Source organism: Stenella coeruleoalba, assembly GCF_951394435.1.
Source record: "Stenella coeruleoalba genome assembly, chromosome: X".
NCBI lineage: Eukaryota > Metazoa > Chordata > Mammalia > Artiodactyla > Delphinidae > Stenella > Stenella coeruleoalba.
Window position 1 is genome coordinate 53798378 of NC_137152.1, and position 15399 is coordinate 53813776.

Sequence of the window (15399 nt, forward strand, 5' to 3'; positions counted from 1 at the left end):
GTCTAGCTAAGGAGAAAGGCCTCCCTCCCACTGTCAGGCCACCCCTCTCCCAGCCCCGCCTCCCTCAACTCCCTCTCTCTCTCCCAGAGCAGAGGCGGGGAGTGCCCGGCCACCAGCGCCTGCTATTAGGCTAATTGCAGTTGCCTGGGAGGAGAGCTGGCCCTCCACTGCAGCCTCACCTGGGAGCAGGAATATTAAACCGAAAGAGCCCAGGGAGAATCGCGCAGGGGCCTCTGAACCCCAGCAGTGGAGGACTGGGCTGTTCCACACAATTCAGGGTGAGGGTGGGGGTGGACTCTGGGTCCAGGCTGCAGAGGTTGGGGCAGAGGCTGTGGACAGAGCTGCCTCTTGGCGCCCTGGGACCCACAAGATGGAGGGGGGGGGAGTCTCCAGGGTACTGGGGCCCTTAGCGTTAGGGATATCCTTTTGTTTCCTGTCTTACTTTTCTTTCTGTCTCCCCCATCTCCTTCTGTTGTCTTATCCCTCTTTCTTATCTTGGCCTTCCTCTGTTCCCATCTTCTTTACCCCCCTTTATTCCCCTGCTGGCTCTTGAACCCTCCTCTTTCTTCCTCCGTCTTTCTTACCCCTCCTCTTCACAGCCCATCTTCCACGTCTCCTGTCCCCCACCCTGTTATCCCCTACTCTTTCTTACCCTTCATCTTCTCTCACCCTCACTGTACCTCTTTACCTCCCTTACACCCTCCATCTCTTATTCCCCTGCTTCCTCCCCAGTGCTGTTTTTTCCTACCCCCGCTATAACCACCATTTCTTACCTTCCAACTCCCTACTCTCTTACCCTCTCTTTCTTCCTCCCCTCCTCTCTTGTGCCCCTGGACTCCACTGCCACTCTATCCAACCCCTGAGCCCCTCTCCTACCCCTGTAGCTCCCTCTTCCCCTGCCTCTTACCTTTACTTGTTCCTTTCCACCTCCTTCCACTCCCTTCTCACTCCATTGCACATACCTTTTATCCCAATAATTTCACTCTTGAGTTTATATAAATAAAATGTAACACAAGTGTTCAAGAGAGGTGTGTACAGACCTGCTCGCTCACCAAAGCATTGTTTGTGATAGTGGAAACCTGGAAATAACTTAAGTGTCCATCCACGGGAGATTGGTATCCTTTGCACTTCATTCATATGAAACCGTTCTCCATTCTTTTAGCACACCATGATGTGCTCACATCTGTACCTTTGCTTAAGCTGTTGCCTCAGTCCAGAATGCCCTTTTGTCTCATCTCTGCCCATGCCATCTAAAATTCTACCTTGAGTCCCAACTCAACTCTTTTTTTAAAAATATTTATTTATTTATTTTTGGCTGTCTCGGGTCTTAGTTGTGGCACGCGGGATCTTTCGTTGTGGTGTGCGGGCTCTTCGTTGCAACATGCAGGCTTCTCTCTAGTTGTGGCGCGTGGGCTCCAGAGCACGTGGGCTTGGTAGTTGTGGCCCTCAGGCTTAGTTGCCCCACAGCATGTGGGATCTTAGTTCCCTGGCCAGGAATCGAACCTACCGCCCCTGCATTGGAAGGTGGATTCCTAACCGCTGGACCACCAGGGAACTCCCCCAGCTCAACTCATAACCTCACTGAAATCTTTTCTGGCTTTTCTATTTGCTTCACTCCAGTGGCCCGTGGTTTAACTTCTCTTATAATATAGAAAATGTGCCATCGTTTCAAGTGAGATCTGTCTATCCATGAAACTGAAATTTCTTTGAGAGTAGGGACATGTCCTCATTTACTCATCTGGTTCATTCCATCAGCAAGACTTGTTTTTTTACATATATTGTGATGAGTACTCAATATGGTCAATAAGACCGACCCACGTCTGCTTTTATGTGTCTTACGTTTTAGTGAGGTTGACAGAGAAAAACAAAACAAGGATGCAGACAAACTCATACTTGTGGTGAAGAAACATTTAAGAAAAAGAATAATGAGGGGGCATTCTCTAACTAGAGTGGTCAGGGAGACCCTCTCTGAGGAGGTGACTTTTGAACTGAGGCTTCAAAGTTGAGAAGGACCTAGCCAGGCCAAAAGTGGTGGGGGGCAGGGGAATAGCATATCAGGCCAAGAGAACAGTGTGTGCCAAGGCCCCAAGGTGGGAAGAAGTAGGGCATGTTCAAGGAAAAGAAAGAAAACCTCAGCGTGTGGAGCATTATGAGCCGTATGGGAGAGGGAGAAAATGAGGTTGGAGAGACAGACAGGGGCCAAGTTATGCAGGGGTTTGAAGTCTGTGGTCGAAAGTTTGGGTTTTATTCTAAATGCATTGAAGGGTTTGAAGCAAGGGAGTAACGTGATTGAATGTCATTTTGAGATTGCTCTTACTCCTGTGTAAACAGTGCATTGGAAAGAGCAAGGGTGGAGGTGGGGAGGCCACATAGGAGACTGTTGTCCAGGTGACAAATGACAGTGCCTGCACAGAGTCGTGAAAGTAGAGGGAGAATTGGCATGCCTTGCTGATGAACTGCGTGTGGGGATGCTGGCAAAGAGAGGAGTGATGGCTGACACCTAAGTTTCTGGATTGAATACCCAGGTCGATGGTCATGGCACTTAACCGAAGTGGTCAAGACTCAGGGGCGTGGGCAGATTTGGAGTAAAAACAAGAACTGAATTTTAAGATTTAGAGCATGTTAAATTTGAGAAGCCAGTGAGGTATCACATCTGTGTTCCTCAGGGGGGTAACTTGCACCACAACCCACTACCACCCATCACCACGCCCCTGCCCCCACTTTGGAAAAGGCCAGTGTGGGATTACATTGCCCAAGTCCATGTTCACCGTGGAGTTATTTGTATTTGAGTGTAAATGTTTAAAATCTGTGTAAGAAGCTCTGACCACGTTGCTCAGAGTGTGGTTGAAAGGCCTCTGGCCGCAGAATGACCTGGACCCTTGTTCCAAAGGCAGATTCCTGAGCCCACCTCAGTCCTCTTGAAGCTGAATTGGAGGGGGGCATCTGCCTTTTTAACAAGTGTCCCAGGGGATTCTGAGGCACACTGAAGTCGGAGAACCATCGCTACAAGGAGCAACTATGGGAAGGTGCCCCTGAAAATACGAAGAATGGATGTGGGCAGGGCTCTGGGCATCCTGTTAAAATGCAGGTGTGACTTGTCAAGTCTGGGGCAGGGCCTGAGATTATGCACTTTTCACAAGCTCCAAGTGATGGTGATGCTGCTGGTCCAGGTCCACACTTTCAGTAGCAAGGAGTTAGATCACTGGTTCTCAATGGGAGATGATTTTGCCCCCCACCCAGGGGATATTTGGCAATGGCCAGAGACATTTCTTGGTTGTCACAATGAGGAGGGGGAGGATGCGACTGGCAACTACTGGGTAGAGGCAAGAAATGCTTCTCAATATTCTATAATGCACAGGACAGCCCCCACTACAAAGAATCATCCAGTCCAAAATGTCAGTAGTGTCGCCGTTGAGGAACTCTGGTCTTGATGATAGCCAAAGAGTATAGAGCAGGGAACCTTTCTTAGCCAGGACCAAGTGCCTGGTGGAAATGGGCTAGATGAGGGGCAGGAAGTATACCCACGAAGTGAAACGGCCAAGCAAAGTTTCCAAATGAAATGTGGTGTCTGCTCCACTCCAGGGCGGACGCCAACAGGACAGAGCACGGGTTAAGTAGAGCTTGAAGGCACATGTGGTGCTTGGTAAGGCAGATTCCTGTTTTTATTAAAAATAACCCCTCACATTTGTATTGCACTATAGAATTTACAAAACATTTTCATATGTGTCATATTATTTGATCTACACAACACCCTAATGAGGTAAAGCAAAGATTATCCTCTCCATCTCTCTTCTTGAGTTTAGAAACTTAACACCATCAGCCAAAGAAATGTTTGCTGAATTGAATGGAAGTGAAATTTACCTCAATATAGGTGACCTCAGACAAGTCAGGACATCTCGCGGGACCAGCTATAAAATGGTATGGTTGGATGGGCCTCTTCCAGCTCTGATATAGGAGTCATTTTGTGATTTTACCAATGAACAAATTCAAAGTCTTGGATGACTGCGGATTGGGGACTTGGGAGTTCTGGCTATGAAATGGGAGATTTTAGGGTCGGAGGTAGTGGTCTTGACCCAAACCCTTCTTCCCCACCCCCTGGATCCTGAGGGTGGGTTGGTGAGCACACCGTGCCCTCCCCCGATAGAGTACAGGTACACCCCTCCTCATCCCTCTCCTCTGAAGCGGAAAGGGGCTGGCGCCTGGGCTGATGCTTTTTCCTCTCCCTACAGGCTGTCTACAAGGCCTGGCTGTGCTCAGAATACTTCAGCGTGACCCAGCAGGAATGCCAGCGCTGGGTGCCCTGCAAGCAATACTGCCTGGAGGTGCAGACCCGGTGCCCCTTTATCCTCCCTGACAATGAGGAAATGGTGTACGGAGGGCTCCCTGGCTTTATCTGTACAGGTAAAGGCAGGGCCCTGGGAGGAGGGGGGAGGCCAGGGGCCCAGAGCAGGCACCAGGTCGGGGCTGTGGGAGCAGGGAGGGCAACAGGGAAGTTGGGTCAGGAGAAGGTTAGTGGCTGCAGGAGTAGGTAGTGAGGCCCCAGGTTGGGATGGGGCAAAGTGGAATAGGGGGAGAGAGCAGAGTGGCCATCTGTATCCAAAACATACCTGGCCAGGGAGTTACCCCAGAAAAACTGTCTGGGGTCCCTGGAAGATGTGTCCAGAAAGGGACGATGCTAAGGGGCAGGGGGAAGAGTCTTGGGCAGGACTACCAGAGCAGCCCCAGCTTTGACAATCACCTCTCTCAGAAAGACATAGCCAGCAGCCCCCTTAGCACCCCACCCCGCCTTGCTTATCCATTGGCAGGGTTGCTGGATACTTCGCCAAAGCGGCCGGAAACCAAGTGCTGTGACGTGCAGTGGGTCTCCTGTGAGTCGGAGAAGAAGAAGTTCAAGGAGTCTGAAGCCCCTAAAACCCACCACCAGCAATTCCACCACTCTTACTTCCACCACTACCACCAACAGTACCCCCACTACCACCCCCGCCACGACCCCCCAGGCCACCTCAGCCACAATCCCTCCCTGCTGCCGGTCTCTGGGGGCTCCCGCCTCAGTCCCAGCAGGATCCGGCTCTACGTCCTCGTTCTCATGCTCCTCCATACCATGGTGTCCTTCTCCAGCGGCCAGGGTGGTGGGGGACCGGGCCTGGAGGCACTGCCTGCCCTAGACGAGGGCCTGACTCGGGAAGAGTGACAGCAAGGAGGGAGATCAGACCTCCACCACACACCGACATCAGCTCCAGCGCCCCCCCCCAGGGGGAGGGGGCGGGGGCCCCTCCCATGGGAGGTGTAGGACCAGGTGGGGGGTGGGGGAAATGGGGCAATCACACATCGCCCCCTACCAACCCCCACTCCAAAAGCAGCTCCAACAGAACCGCCAGAGGGCCCCAGGGAGCTGCAAAACTCATCCAGGAGAAAAAGGCAGGAGCAGCAGGTGCCCCCCTCCCAGGCCCCCATCTATGGGGCTTAGCCAAAAAAAAAGGGGGTAGTGGGGGGTGGAAATGCCCACCACCACTGAGAGCCCTGACCCCAAGGAAGGAGGCTTCTCACCCAGCCTTGGCTCTTCAGGGAATGTTGGGGGGCACAGAGGGGAGAAGCTCTTTCCCCCCTCCGCATTCCTTTTGTTGCCACGATCCTTAATTCCTCCTGCCCACACCCCTGCAGGCAACGGCAGACGACGCAGCGGCCCTCCTCCCGCTCCAGCGCACCTTGTCCCATGTGGGGCCGCCACAGGGAAGGGCCCAGCTGGGACGTGAGGTGTACGCAGTTGCGGCTAGGTCAGGGCCCCAGTTAAGCTGTGCCCCAGCACCCTAGGCCATGAGGTATAGGAAGGGGGTGCAGAATGAGTGGCGGGAGAGAGCGGAGATAGGGAAGAGGGAGAGGAGAGGAGAGAGGTGGGCAGAGGGCTTAGAGAGATGGCTAAATGGGCTGTCACCACCTGGCTTTGGGGAGGCAGATCATCAGTGTTGAGGCAGGCTCGAGGACACGTCCCCAAATCAGAAAGGGTTGCGTAAGGAGCCCTCTGGAGAAGGCGCACAGGGACTGGGTTCTTGGGCCTTGAAACAGAAGGCTGAGGGCACATGGTCAGACTGCCGCTGTCTGAAGGGCCATATCTTACAGAAGGTGCACATACTCCCAAGGGCCACTCTTGCCCTGGAGATCTTGGCCTTGGGGCCAAAGACGTTTCCATTTCTGATCTCCATGGGGAGGAGGGACTTAAGCCCAAGAGGGTCAGGCCTGGCCTGGGTCCCCAGACTCCCCCAACTCGTCCTAGCCCAGGCCTCTATGACGGAAACCCTGGTGGCGTTGCCCCAGAGCTTTCCAGAGATGAGCCTCCCCCATCCCCAGCCTGTCCCCGTCCCCAGCCTACCAAAGAGTATTCATCCCTTCTCATCCCTGACCCCATGGGTTACTATCCCAATTGTGGAACCACTACACTGCTCCTCACCCTGTAGCAGGTCCCCTAATCCAGCCACCCGTGCCCCTAGCTGGAGAAAGTCCAGAAACTGGCAAGAGGACCTGCTAAATAAAGACGATGTGCTGTGGTCCCTTGGTTGAGAGACTTGAAGTGTTTAGTCAGGCTAGAGAGCTGCACGAGAGAAGAGGCCTGGAGAGCCCCTTGGGGGCCATTAGCCTTGTGCTGATCTCCTAGGGGTGGGAGGCCACATGGCCTGGGACATCTACAAGCCAATAGGAGCAGACAAGAAAGGAAGCCACAACTGTGTTCCTGGGACAGGCCAAGCGGCTTTCAGTGCCAGAAGGGCCTGTGTCCTGGGCTGCAATGCCAGTGAGTTAAGGGGAGGGGTGGGCCTGGAGCTGCATTAGGGGAAACCAAAAGGGGGAGGGGGAGGGAACAGCTGGAATCAGCTGGCTGGGGGATAAATGGGAAACCTCACTAGTAGAGAGGGAATCATTCAAGGGCCTCAGCTGGGTCCCCAAATAGGCTTTGTGAGGCCAGGGAGTCCTTCCCTGCCAGTTTTCTCATTTCTCACAGCGTGTTCCCCTCCCCCTGCCCAGCCCTGTGCCCTGCCCACACACTCCATGTTTGGCCTTCAGCATTTCAGGCCTAGCCACATACCCCATCCCTAGAGTGCTCTTTTCAGCTGGGGAGGGGAAGAGGTGCTGGCTCCTTTCCAGAGATGCTTCTGTAGATGTGAGAGACTCTATGTATTGCCTTGTAACTCCTGCATCCTCAGGAGGGACAAAGGGACCGGGAAGTAAAGGGGGACCTTAGGACCCCAGGGAATGGACCCTTGGAGACTCCCATCCCCTCTTCCCCCTCACCAAGTGCCCAGGAGACCCCTGGCTCAGACCAGCCCAGGGCCTTGCCCAGTGGCAGGGGAAAGGGGCACCTCACTCCACCTCGAAGTCATTTGACTGTCCCCATCCACCCCACTGCCCAGATCTTCCACCACCCCTCCAGCTGCCCCTGCCGTTCGTCACAGGCAGCAGAGCTGGGCAGCTTTCTTACGCCATTTTCTACACTGTGCTTCATGAGTAGGACTTTCTTGCACTAGTTCCTATGACTGAGTCTCCAAGCTGGATTCCTAGTAGTCCCTGTCCCTTCCTCCCTCACCTGGCTATGGTTCAGTTGTCGCCCTTCCCCTGCCTCTGTGTTTCGGTGAGAGTCTCTGTATGTGTACCGCTTTCTGTTTTGTTGCACTGTGGGGCAGAAGCCTCTCTGCTCTTGTTTAACCCCATAAAGAAATAAATGGTAAGACTTGATGATAACCTTCCCTTCTTGGTTTTGTTCTGTGGTGTCAAAAATTGCCCAAGGAAAAAGTCTATGGCTTGGGGAGGAGGCGGGACCAGAGGATGCTGAACCTCTGTGCCACCGCTTGTTGGCTCAAGTCTCAGAAAAAAAGGGGAAACTCTGTAGTAGGCCATTCTAGAGAAGGAAATACAAATTCAACCCCCTGCAGGGATCAGGCAGATAAGTGTGAGTGAAGGAAGTGGGCTGGGCTGGCTGAAGTATGGACGCCAAGGCTGGAAGTGGTGACAAGTGCAGGGTGTGGATGTCTACAGGGGCAGCTCAAGCCCAGGGTTGACTTGTGGGAATGTGGGCCCAGCGTTGCCAGGTCTTCTCATTCTTCAAGGGACATCAGGACTCGAGAATTTTACGTGAAGCCTCTAATTTCAAAATGTTGGCTCAAGTCTAAAAAAATCCCATATACCTCTGTGTGGGCTAAATATGTCTGCAGGCCCCACATGGCCTGGGGATTAGCAGTTTTTCACCTTCGTCACGGCCTTTGCTTCTAGTCTCCCAGTCTCATCTCTTGCACTCTGCCTCACCAGGCCCATCTTCCTATCCCAGGCAGGAAGGCGCTTGGGGAGCACAGGAGAGGTGACAGACAGAGCCCTCCACCACTGCCACCTTCTCACATACCCAGGAGAGGGGAGAGCATGAGTTAGTTGGAAGGGAATCTGGTGTCCTCACTGAGCTGCTGAATTCCTTCACGGAGAAAACCCAAGTCCCTCAACTCCCCAGAAAGCAGCAGAGCACGGAGTTTAGGGCGTGGTCTCTGGAGCCCGAGTGTATGAGTTCACGACTTGGCGTGAGTTCCCTGACTTTCTTGAGCCTTAGTGTCCTCATCTAGCAAGAGGGTTATTGTGAGACTTAGATGATGGACATAAAGCGCTTCGCACAACAGCTGGCATGAAGGAGCCGCTCAACTATTGATCATTATTATTGTCATCGGTCACCCGGTCTTTCTTCTCTTTCCTTGACCTCCACCTAAAACAGTCACCGAGTTCCGTCAATTCTCCCTGTGTAACATGCGTCAACTCCTTCCCCTCCTTTCCACCCGCTCCCTCTCAGCCGCTTCAGACTCTCAGCAGCTTTTGCCTGGACTACTACAATACCCCACAACTAATCTCTTCTTCAATTACTCCAATTTCGATCCATCTTCCCCAGCACTGCACACTTCGGTACTTAGGAGGCACGCCATAAATATTTTTGTGAAAGAACTGCTGCCGTAAAGCACACATCTAATCTTCCCAAAGGGAACATATTACACCCGTGAGCAAAAACATCAGATGGTTCCACATTGCCTGTAGAATCGAGTGTAAACTTCCCAGCATGACTTTCAAGGCTCTTTGGATTCTGATCCCATCCTACCAGTCTGAGGCTGTCACACACTCCCATCCCACCTTTCACTGAATGAGCTCTGCACCTTCTCACCTCCTGCCCTCGGCTCACATGGTTTCTTTTTCCCGGGATGTCCTCTCTCCATCTCTGTCCATCACTGCCTTTCAGAGTCCAGTTCAAATGCCACCTCTGCTGTGAAGACTTGCACATTCCCCCTCTCCCAAGCTGAACACCCCCTTGTCCTCTTCAGTACTTCTGTAATACTTTGTACCTTAATCATGGTACTTACCACATCCTGCCTGTATTTGGCTTATTCACTCATTCAAAACATACCTATCGAGCAATTACTATAAGTCAAGCACTATGCTGGGTGCTGGGAATAGCAGTAAAATACAGACACGTTATAGATCCACAAGATAACATGATGTCATGTGTTCAGCAACCATCATATGCTTACTATAATGTTCAAGTTTTTGTCTCACCACATGTCCATGAGGGAGCCAGGCTCTCTTGGCCTTGAGCGTAGGAAAGAGAGGCAAGGGACTGGAGGAGGCTATATACCCACAGTACTAAGGGAGTAAAGGGCACAATGGCTGTGCCAAGGAAGTGACCCTACCAGCCACACGTTGCCCTTTGACTCCTGGATTTTGCCCTGCAGCTGCTCCTCTGAGCGACCCCTTCACGCGCTGGGCCTAGGCCCTGGTGCTCTCCCTTCAGGGCAGTCCAGCTGCAGGCAGCCTCAGTCTCTTCCAGCCTCAGCATGTGCAGGAGGGGCGGCGGCAGTGACTCACACCCCTGGCCATGCAACAGAATCACCTGGAGAGTTTCCGCTCTGGTCCCACCAGCAGAGATTTGGATTGAATTAGCACAGGTTGGGATCCCAGCTTCAGTATTGTTTAACAGACTCCACAGGAGATTCTAACGTGCAGCCAGGCTTGCCAATCACGGGATGAAGCGATGGCTGGGGCTATGTGAAGTCCTTGTTATTCTCAGATAAGTGGTGCTAGAAAAAGGCCACTTACAATGAGTCCATTTGAAGTGGGGACCAACATTTCACAATAGAGTGGGGGAAAAGGAGGGAAGGGTTTGACTGGGACTTTATCTTGGAAAATAAAATTGGAAAGGTGAAAACATTTTTGTTTAAATTTAAAATGTGTAAATAATTGCACATATGCACTAATTCTTAGAATGAACAAAGAATGAATCAAGCATTGGGGGATAACAATTTTCCTGACTGACGTGCATGACAACACAATATTGACTTTTGCCACGCAATCATAAACAGAGTTTTGTTTTATTTTTCCAAAATTAGAGAGCTTCTTCAATTATCCCAAGGACCTCGTGTGATCCTTTGAGAGTTGAATCATTCTCTTTGAAGCCTTGATCCTGTCATTACCCAAGTCAATTTTCTCTTCTGCTGGTGGTAACTGGTCTCTCTCTGCCAAATTCCATTTATGAATGACTCCACATGACGTTAGAGATGGTCTTCTACGTCACTTTCATTGACTTCATGAAACCCTATATCTTTTTCGAGACCTTCAGTTTCACTCTGAAATATATTTGCATTGTGTAATACTAGCAATTAACAAGAGGCTGAAAAAGACCTTAGCATAATGGGTTTGGATAAACTGTATTAGGCTGTGAAATGGGGGGGAAGGGACTTACATGTAGGACTCAAAATAGTGAATTATTTGGTGCTATGACGGCTTTGCCTTTCATAAAGTCCCGTTTCCTTTTGGGGTTAATGTACTTATCTCTAACATAAAAGGATAGGGTTAGATGTCGTTATAAAAATTAAATAAATTAACTTAAACGAAGTAGTATATGTGATAGCGTTGAGCACAGTTCTTAGCACAGAGGAGGAATTCATAATCCTTGCTTTTCCTTCCCTCCAAAAACATTCTTAGATGTTTTGGACACATGAACAGAAATTACTCCAAAATACCTCTAGAGTCTGACAATTTCTCCCACCTCCATTGTCACCACGTAGACCAGGCCACCATCAGCTCTCTCCTGGACCACTGCAATGGCACTCTAACTGGTCTCCCTGCTTCCAATTTTGCATACACACACACACACACACACACACACACACACACACACACAGTCCACCCACAGTGATCTTTCAAAAAAGCAAATCAGATCATGTCTCTCCCCTGCCAAAACCCTCCAATAGTTTCCCAGCTTAATCGGAACAAAATCCAAACCCCTTACCATGGCCCACAGGGCCCTACATGACCTGTCACTTGCCTACCTCCAATCGCCCAGTACACTCCCTTTAGTTTCCTTCAGCCACCCGGCCTTATTTCTTTTCCTCTGATACACTCAGCTGACTCCTGTCTCAAGACCTTTGTACCTGCCCTTCCTCAGCCTGAAATGTTCTTCCCCTAGATTTTTGCAAGACTGACCCCTTCTTATTATCAGATGTCAGCTTACATGCCACTTTCTCCAAAAGTCCTTTCCTGACTATTCTGGGTATGGTAGTGCCCTTCCTGCCTGCAGATGCTCTATCATACCACTTGTTTCTATATGATCTAGTGCTGGTAACTATTTGAAACGATCTTGTTTACACATCGTCTTTCTTGTTCATTGCCTCTGTCTTCACTTGAATGTAAGCTCTGAGTAGACAAGCGCTTTCTGTCTGCTCCCTGTTTCCCCAGTGCCTTAGTAAAGTTTCACTAAGTGAATGGATGTGGATGCGGATCAGTGGTTCATTTGGGCAGGAGTGAGTGGTGGTCGGATGCGTGGAGTGGGTGGCAAAAGATGAAGCCTGAAAGACAGCCTGAGGTCAAAACATGGAAGGTCCTGAAGGTCAAGGTGGGAAATTTGAGCTTTACAGCGAGGCCCATGGGAAGCCATGGAAGATGGTTGAGCTTAAGAGGAGTATTATCAGCTGACCCGGAGGAAGAGTCATCTAGTGCCACGTGCCGTATGGATTGGTGGGCGAAGCGAACGTAGGGTCTGGTTTAAGAGTCCATCAACCACTATGTGCCCCACCTTCGCACTCGCTACCCTCTAAGCCTTCCTCCGCGTACCTGGTCCACTCAACTCCCTCACTCTTCTGGGACCACGCAAGAGCCCTGACTGCCGTTCCCCGCCACCGGCCGCTGGGTGGCGCTGTGGCTCCTCCTACCCGGGCAGGAGGCGCCAGGGAGGCGGAGGCGCAACAGCCGAACCGGGCCTTGGCGCGGGGGTCCGTCGGCGCCTGCCCCGTGGGCTCTTCCTAGTCCGCCTCGTTCTCCCTCCTCCGCGCTGCCCCGCGTCCAGGCCCTTCCCGTCCCCGCCCCCACCCCAGCCAGTGGGACCCGCTTTCCTCCCCCTGTGGCTCTCCTTGGCTTTCCGACCCGCCAGGCCAAAGTGAGGTCGGGCGGAGCGCAGGGGCGGGTGGGGTCCAGGGGCGCCCTCCCTTTTCAGCCCATTCAGGCCTCAGGCCTCCCTGGACCCCAGGGACGAGAGAGAGCTCCCGCGGCCGCCGCCCTGAGCCGCTCGGCCACCCGGTGCAGCCAGGCCCGAGCTAAAGGGATGTCAGGGACTCAGGGATAGCCTTTTGGTGAGAAGGGGCCCCAGCCATGAAGGGGCCAATTCCCCTTTTGTGTTAACAGCTCTGCTTTTCCTCTCGGCCCCTGGAGCAAACAAGAAGCCAGTCATCTGGGACTCCTCCTTTGGTCGCTTGTACTCCACTGCTGTTAGCCCAGGTATCTGATATCTCTATGCGCATTCTATATCCTAAACTGATCCCTCCATCCTCACTGCTGTTGCCTGCCCAGTTCCTCATTACCTCCCAACAGGCCTCCCTGCCTCCAGCCTCCTGCCCTTGCAGCCCAGACTTCCTTGCACAGGACCAGGAGCCTCCTGGACCACCGGCCTGACATCTTGCCCCTGTAATGGCTCCCATTGTTTGGAAAAATGGGAAGCTGGCATTCAAGACCCTCCACTGACCTCACTATTTTAGCCTCTCCTCAACTTACATTTAGAGTAAAAGGCCTACCGCTGGTCGGGTGCCCCGAGTAGAAGAGGAGCTGGAAGGGGAAGTGAACACAGTGGGAGGCTCTGTGGGACTCTGTACAGGGCTCCATAGGCATCTGTTTGAACAGTGTTAACTCATGATCACACTGTCACAGCTGGAGGTATGCAGAGAACACAGCACCTGCCTCCCCTAGAACATGGGAGCATATCCATGTTTATTCCTTTGCCTCCTCCCTTTGTCTCCCCTGTCCCCTGGATCTGTTTTGCTCTCCTGCCAACTCCCTGTCCCCTTTCCCATCCACGTTGCCCACGCCTTTATGCCCCTCCTGCTGGTCCATGAGGCTTTTACTCATCAAAGGCACACCATCCTTTCACAAAGTGGTTGATGACATGCATGACCAGGTTTCTCTGTGATGCTGAGTCTCACTTTCAGCAGTTTTTTCTTGAGTAACAATATTCACAGATGCTAAGACTATAGGTAGCTAGACTCCTATACTGAATTTAGCCTTGTTGAACCCAGCACATAAACATGGAAATTAACATGGAAAAGCATACAAGTGAACAGGAAAATTGGCAAAGGCAGATGTATTGGCAAATAAAGCACTGATGGTTAATTTCAGGCTGCTTGCGCCCTTGAAATCCGTGCCCAGAGTTAGATATGGCTCATTCATGGTCTTAGGAGTGGCCTGATAGAAGAAAGAACTTGGGATCAAAAACATAACCCTGAGAAGGGTGGGATAAGAGGAGACAGCTCATCTTCCCTGACTCCATCTCAGGGTAGCTTCCCCGGGGAAATGACAGCTTCCTGTCCCCCAAACAAGCTCTACTGCTAAGAATATCCTCTTCCATTTGCTATGCACATGTACACACAGTGTCTGGTGCTCCTCACCATAACCCTGTGCAATAGGGACTATCAGTTTGAGTTTACAGATGAAGAAACTGAGGCTCAGAGAGGCTAAAAGCCCCACCTTCGCCCCCCCCACCAAAAAAAACAGAGAAAGAAAACCATAAATAAAACGCAGAGCAAAAGGCCAGGACTAGAAGCCGAGATTCCAACTCCAAGAGCAGTGCCAGCACCCTCTCACCCACAGTTTGGTGACCTGTTTAGGACCCAAAGGTAAACCAACTGGCCCAGGCCCTGTACCATCACTCTGTTCTCAAGAGCAGTTGAAAACACAGGTAGCGTTAGTGAAACAGAGGAAAGGGCTTTCACCTGGATCCTGGGCTGTGCTGACACCCTGCCTGGGTCTGAATGATGGCAGGGCAACTCAGTCAATATTGAGGTTTGCAGGATCAACAGAGCAAGAGCCAGCTTCTTGCCAGGTAGCCTCTAAAGCTGAGGTCTCCAACCGGAGGCTTCCAAAAGCATTTTGTCTGGCTTGGCAGTGTTGGTCTGTGCAGTGCTTAAATTTGACTTCAGTTTCCTCGATAAGAGGTTTAATAAGAGTGTTAAACAAAAGTTCAGTAAGAGTATAGTCATTAAGAGCATGGCCCGGGTTTGCATCCTGACTGTGCCACTTGTTCTGTGTGACTCTGGGAAGGTTACTTAAACTCTCTGTGCCTCACTTTGCTCATCTGTGAAATGGAGCTACACAATAGTCCTCTACCTCGTAGAGTTACAGCGAATATTGAGTTAGGATGTCTAAAGCACCTAGAACAGTGCCTGACATGTAGTAAGTGCTATAGACATGCTTGCTATTACTATTTTTATTGTATATAGATTAGGGAGAGTTCACATAAAATCCAGATTTCTATCTTCTTAAAAATTCAGCAGTTCTGACATTACTGGACCCCCGTTGCCTGCTGGAACAGGATCTTCCCTCTTCAGATGGAGTGCACCATTGCTTAGTAAACTACTTGGAGAAGTCACTACCACACCACAGTCATCCACGTCCAAGTGTAATTAAGTCAGTTTCACTCTGCTCCTTCCTGCCCAGGCCACCTGGTCTACTCTGGTCTGCTTGGCTTTACTAGACCTCTACGAAGTCCAGGTTTGGGCTGCCTCCTTGGCACCTAGAGGTGAAGCCTTCTGGGGATTTCGGCTGAAGTGAAAAGGGGTTGGCAAGAGAAATGCACCAGAAGACCAGGACTTAAACCCTCCTTCTCCGAAAGCGTTTCTCCCAGTCATCTGGGAGGGAGCAGAGCGCCTACATCTGAGTAGGGCACCCTCCTTACCAAGGCCCCCTTCCTTTACCTGACCAAAGGTCCCCAATTTGATCCAACAGACTTCTTTCTTTTTCCTTTTTGTTTTTTAAAAGTCTGTGTGAAGCCCTGGACTGGTGTAAAGGTCCTGAGGTACAGGGAAAGCAAAGTAAAGGAGACAGAGCACCTGCCTTCTAGAGACTCAC

At 51.4% G+C, this 15399-nt stretch overlaps 1 protein-coding gene across 1 annotated transcript in view; it reads left to right on the forward strand.

Annotated features, from left to right (window-relative positions):
• The window catches only part of NALF2 (NALCN channel auxiliary factor 2), a 28285-nt gene extending 20583 nt beyond the window's left edge, over nucleotides 1-7702 (forward strand). The window contains exons 2-3 of the mRNA XM_079911076.1: nucleotides 4230-4401; nucleotides 4806-7702. Of these exons, the coding sequence (XP_079767202.1) occupies nucleotides 4230-4401; nucleotides 4806-5191 (558 nt within the window). The 3' untranslated portion in view covers nucleotides 5192-7702. The remainder of the gene's footprint in view (nucleotides 1-4229; nucleotides 4402-4805) is intronic.
• Nucleotides 7703-15399: the final 7697 nt, after the last annotated feature.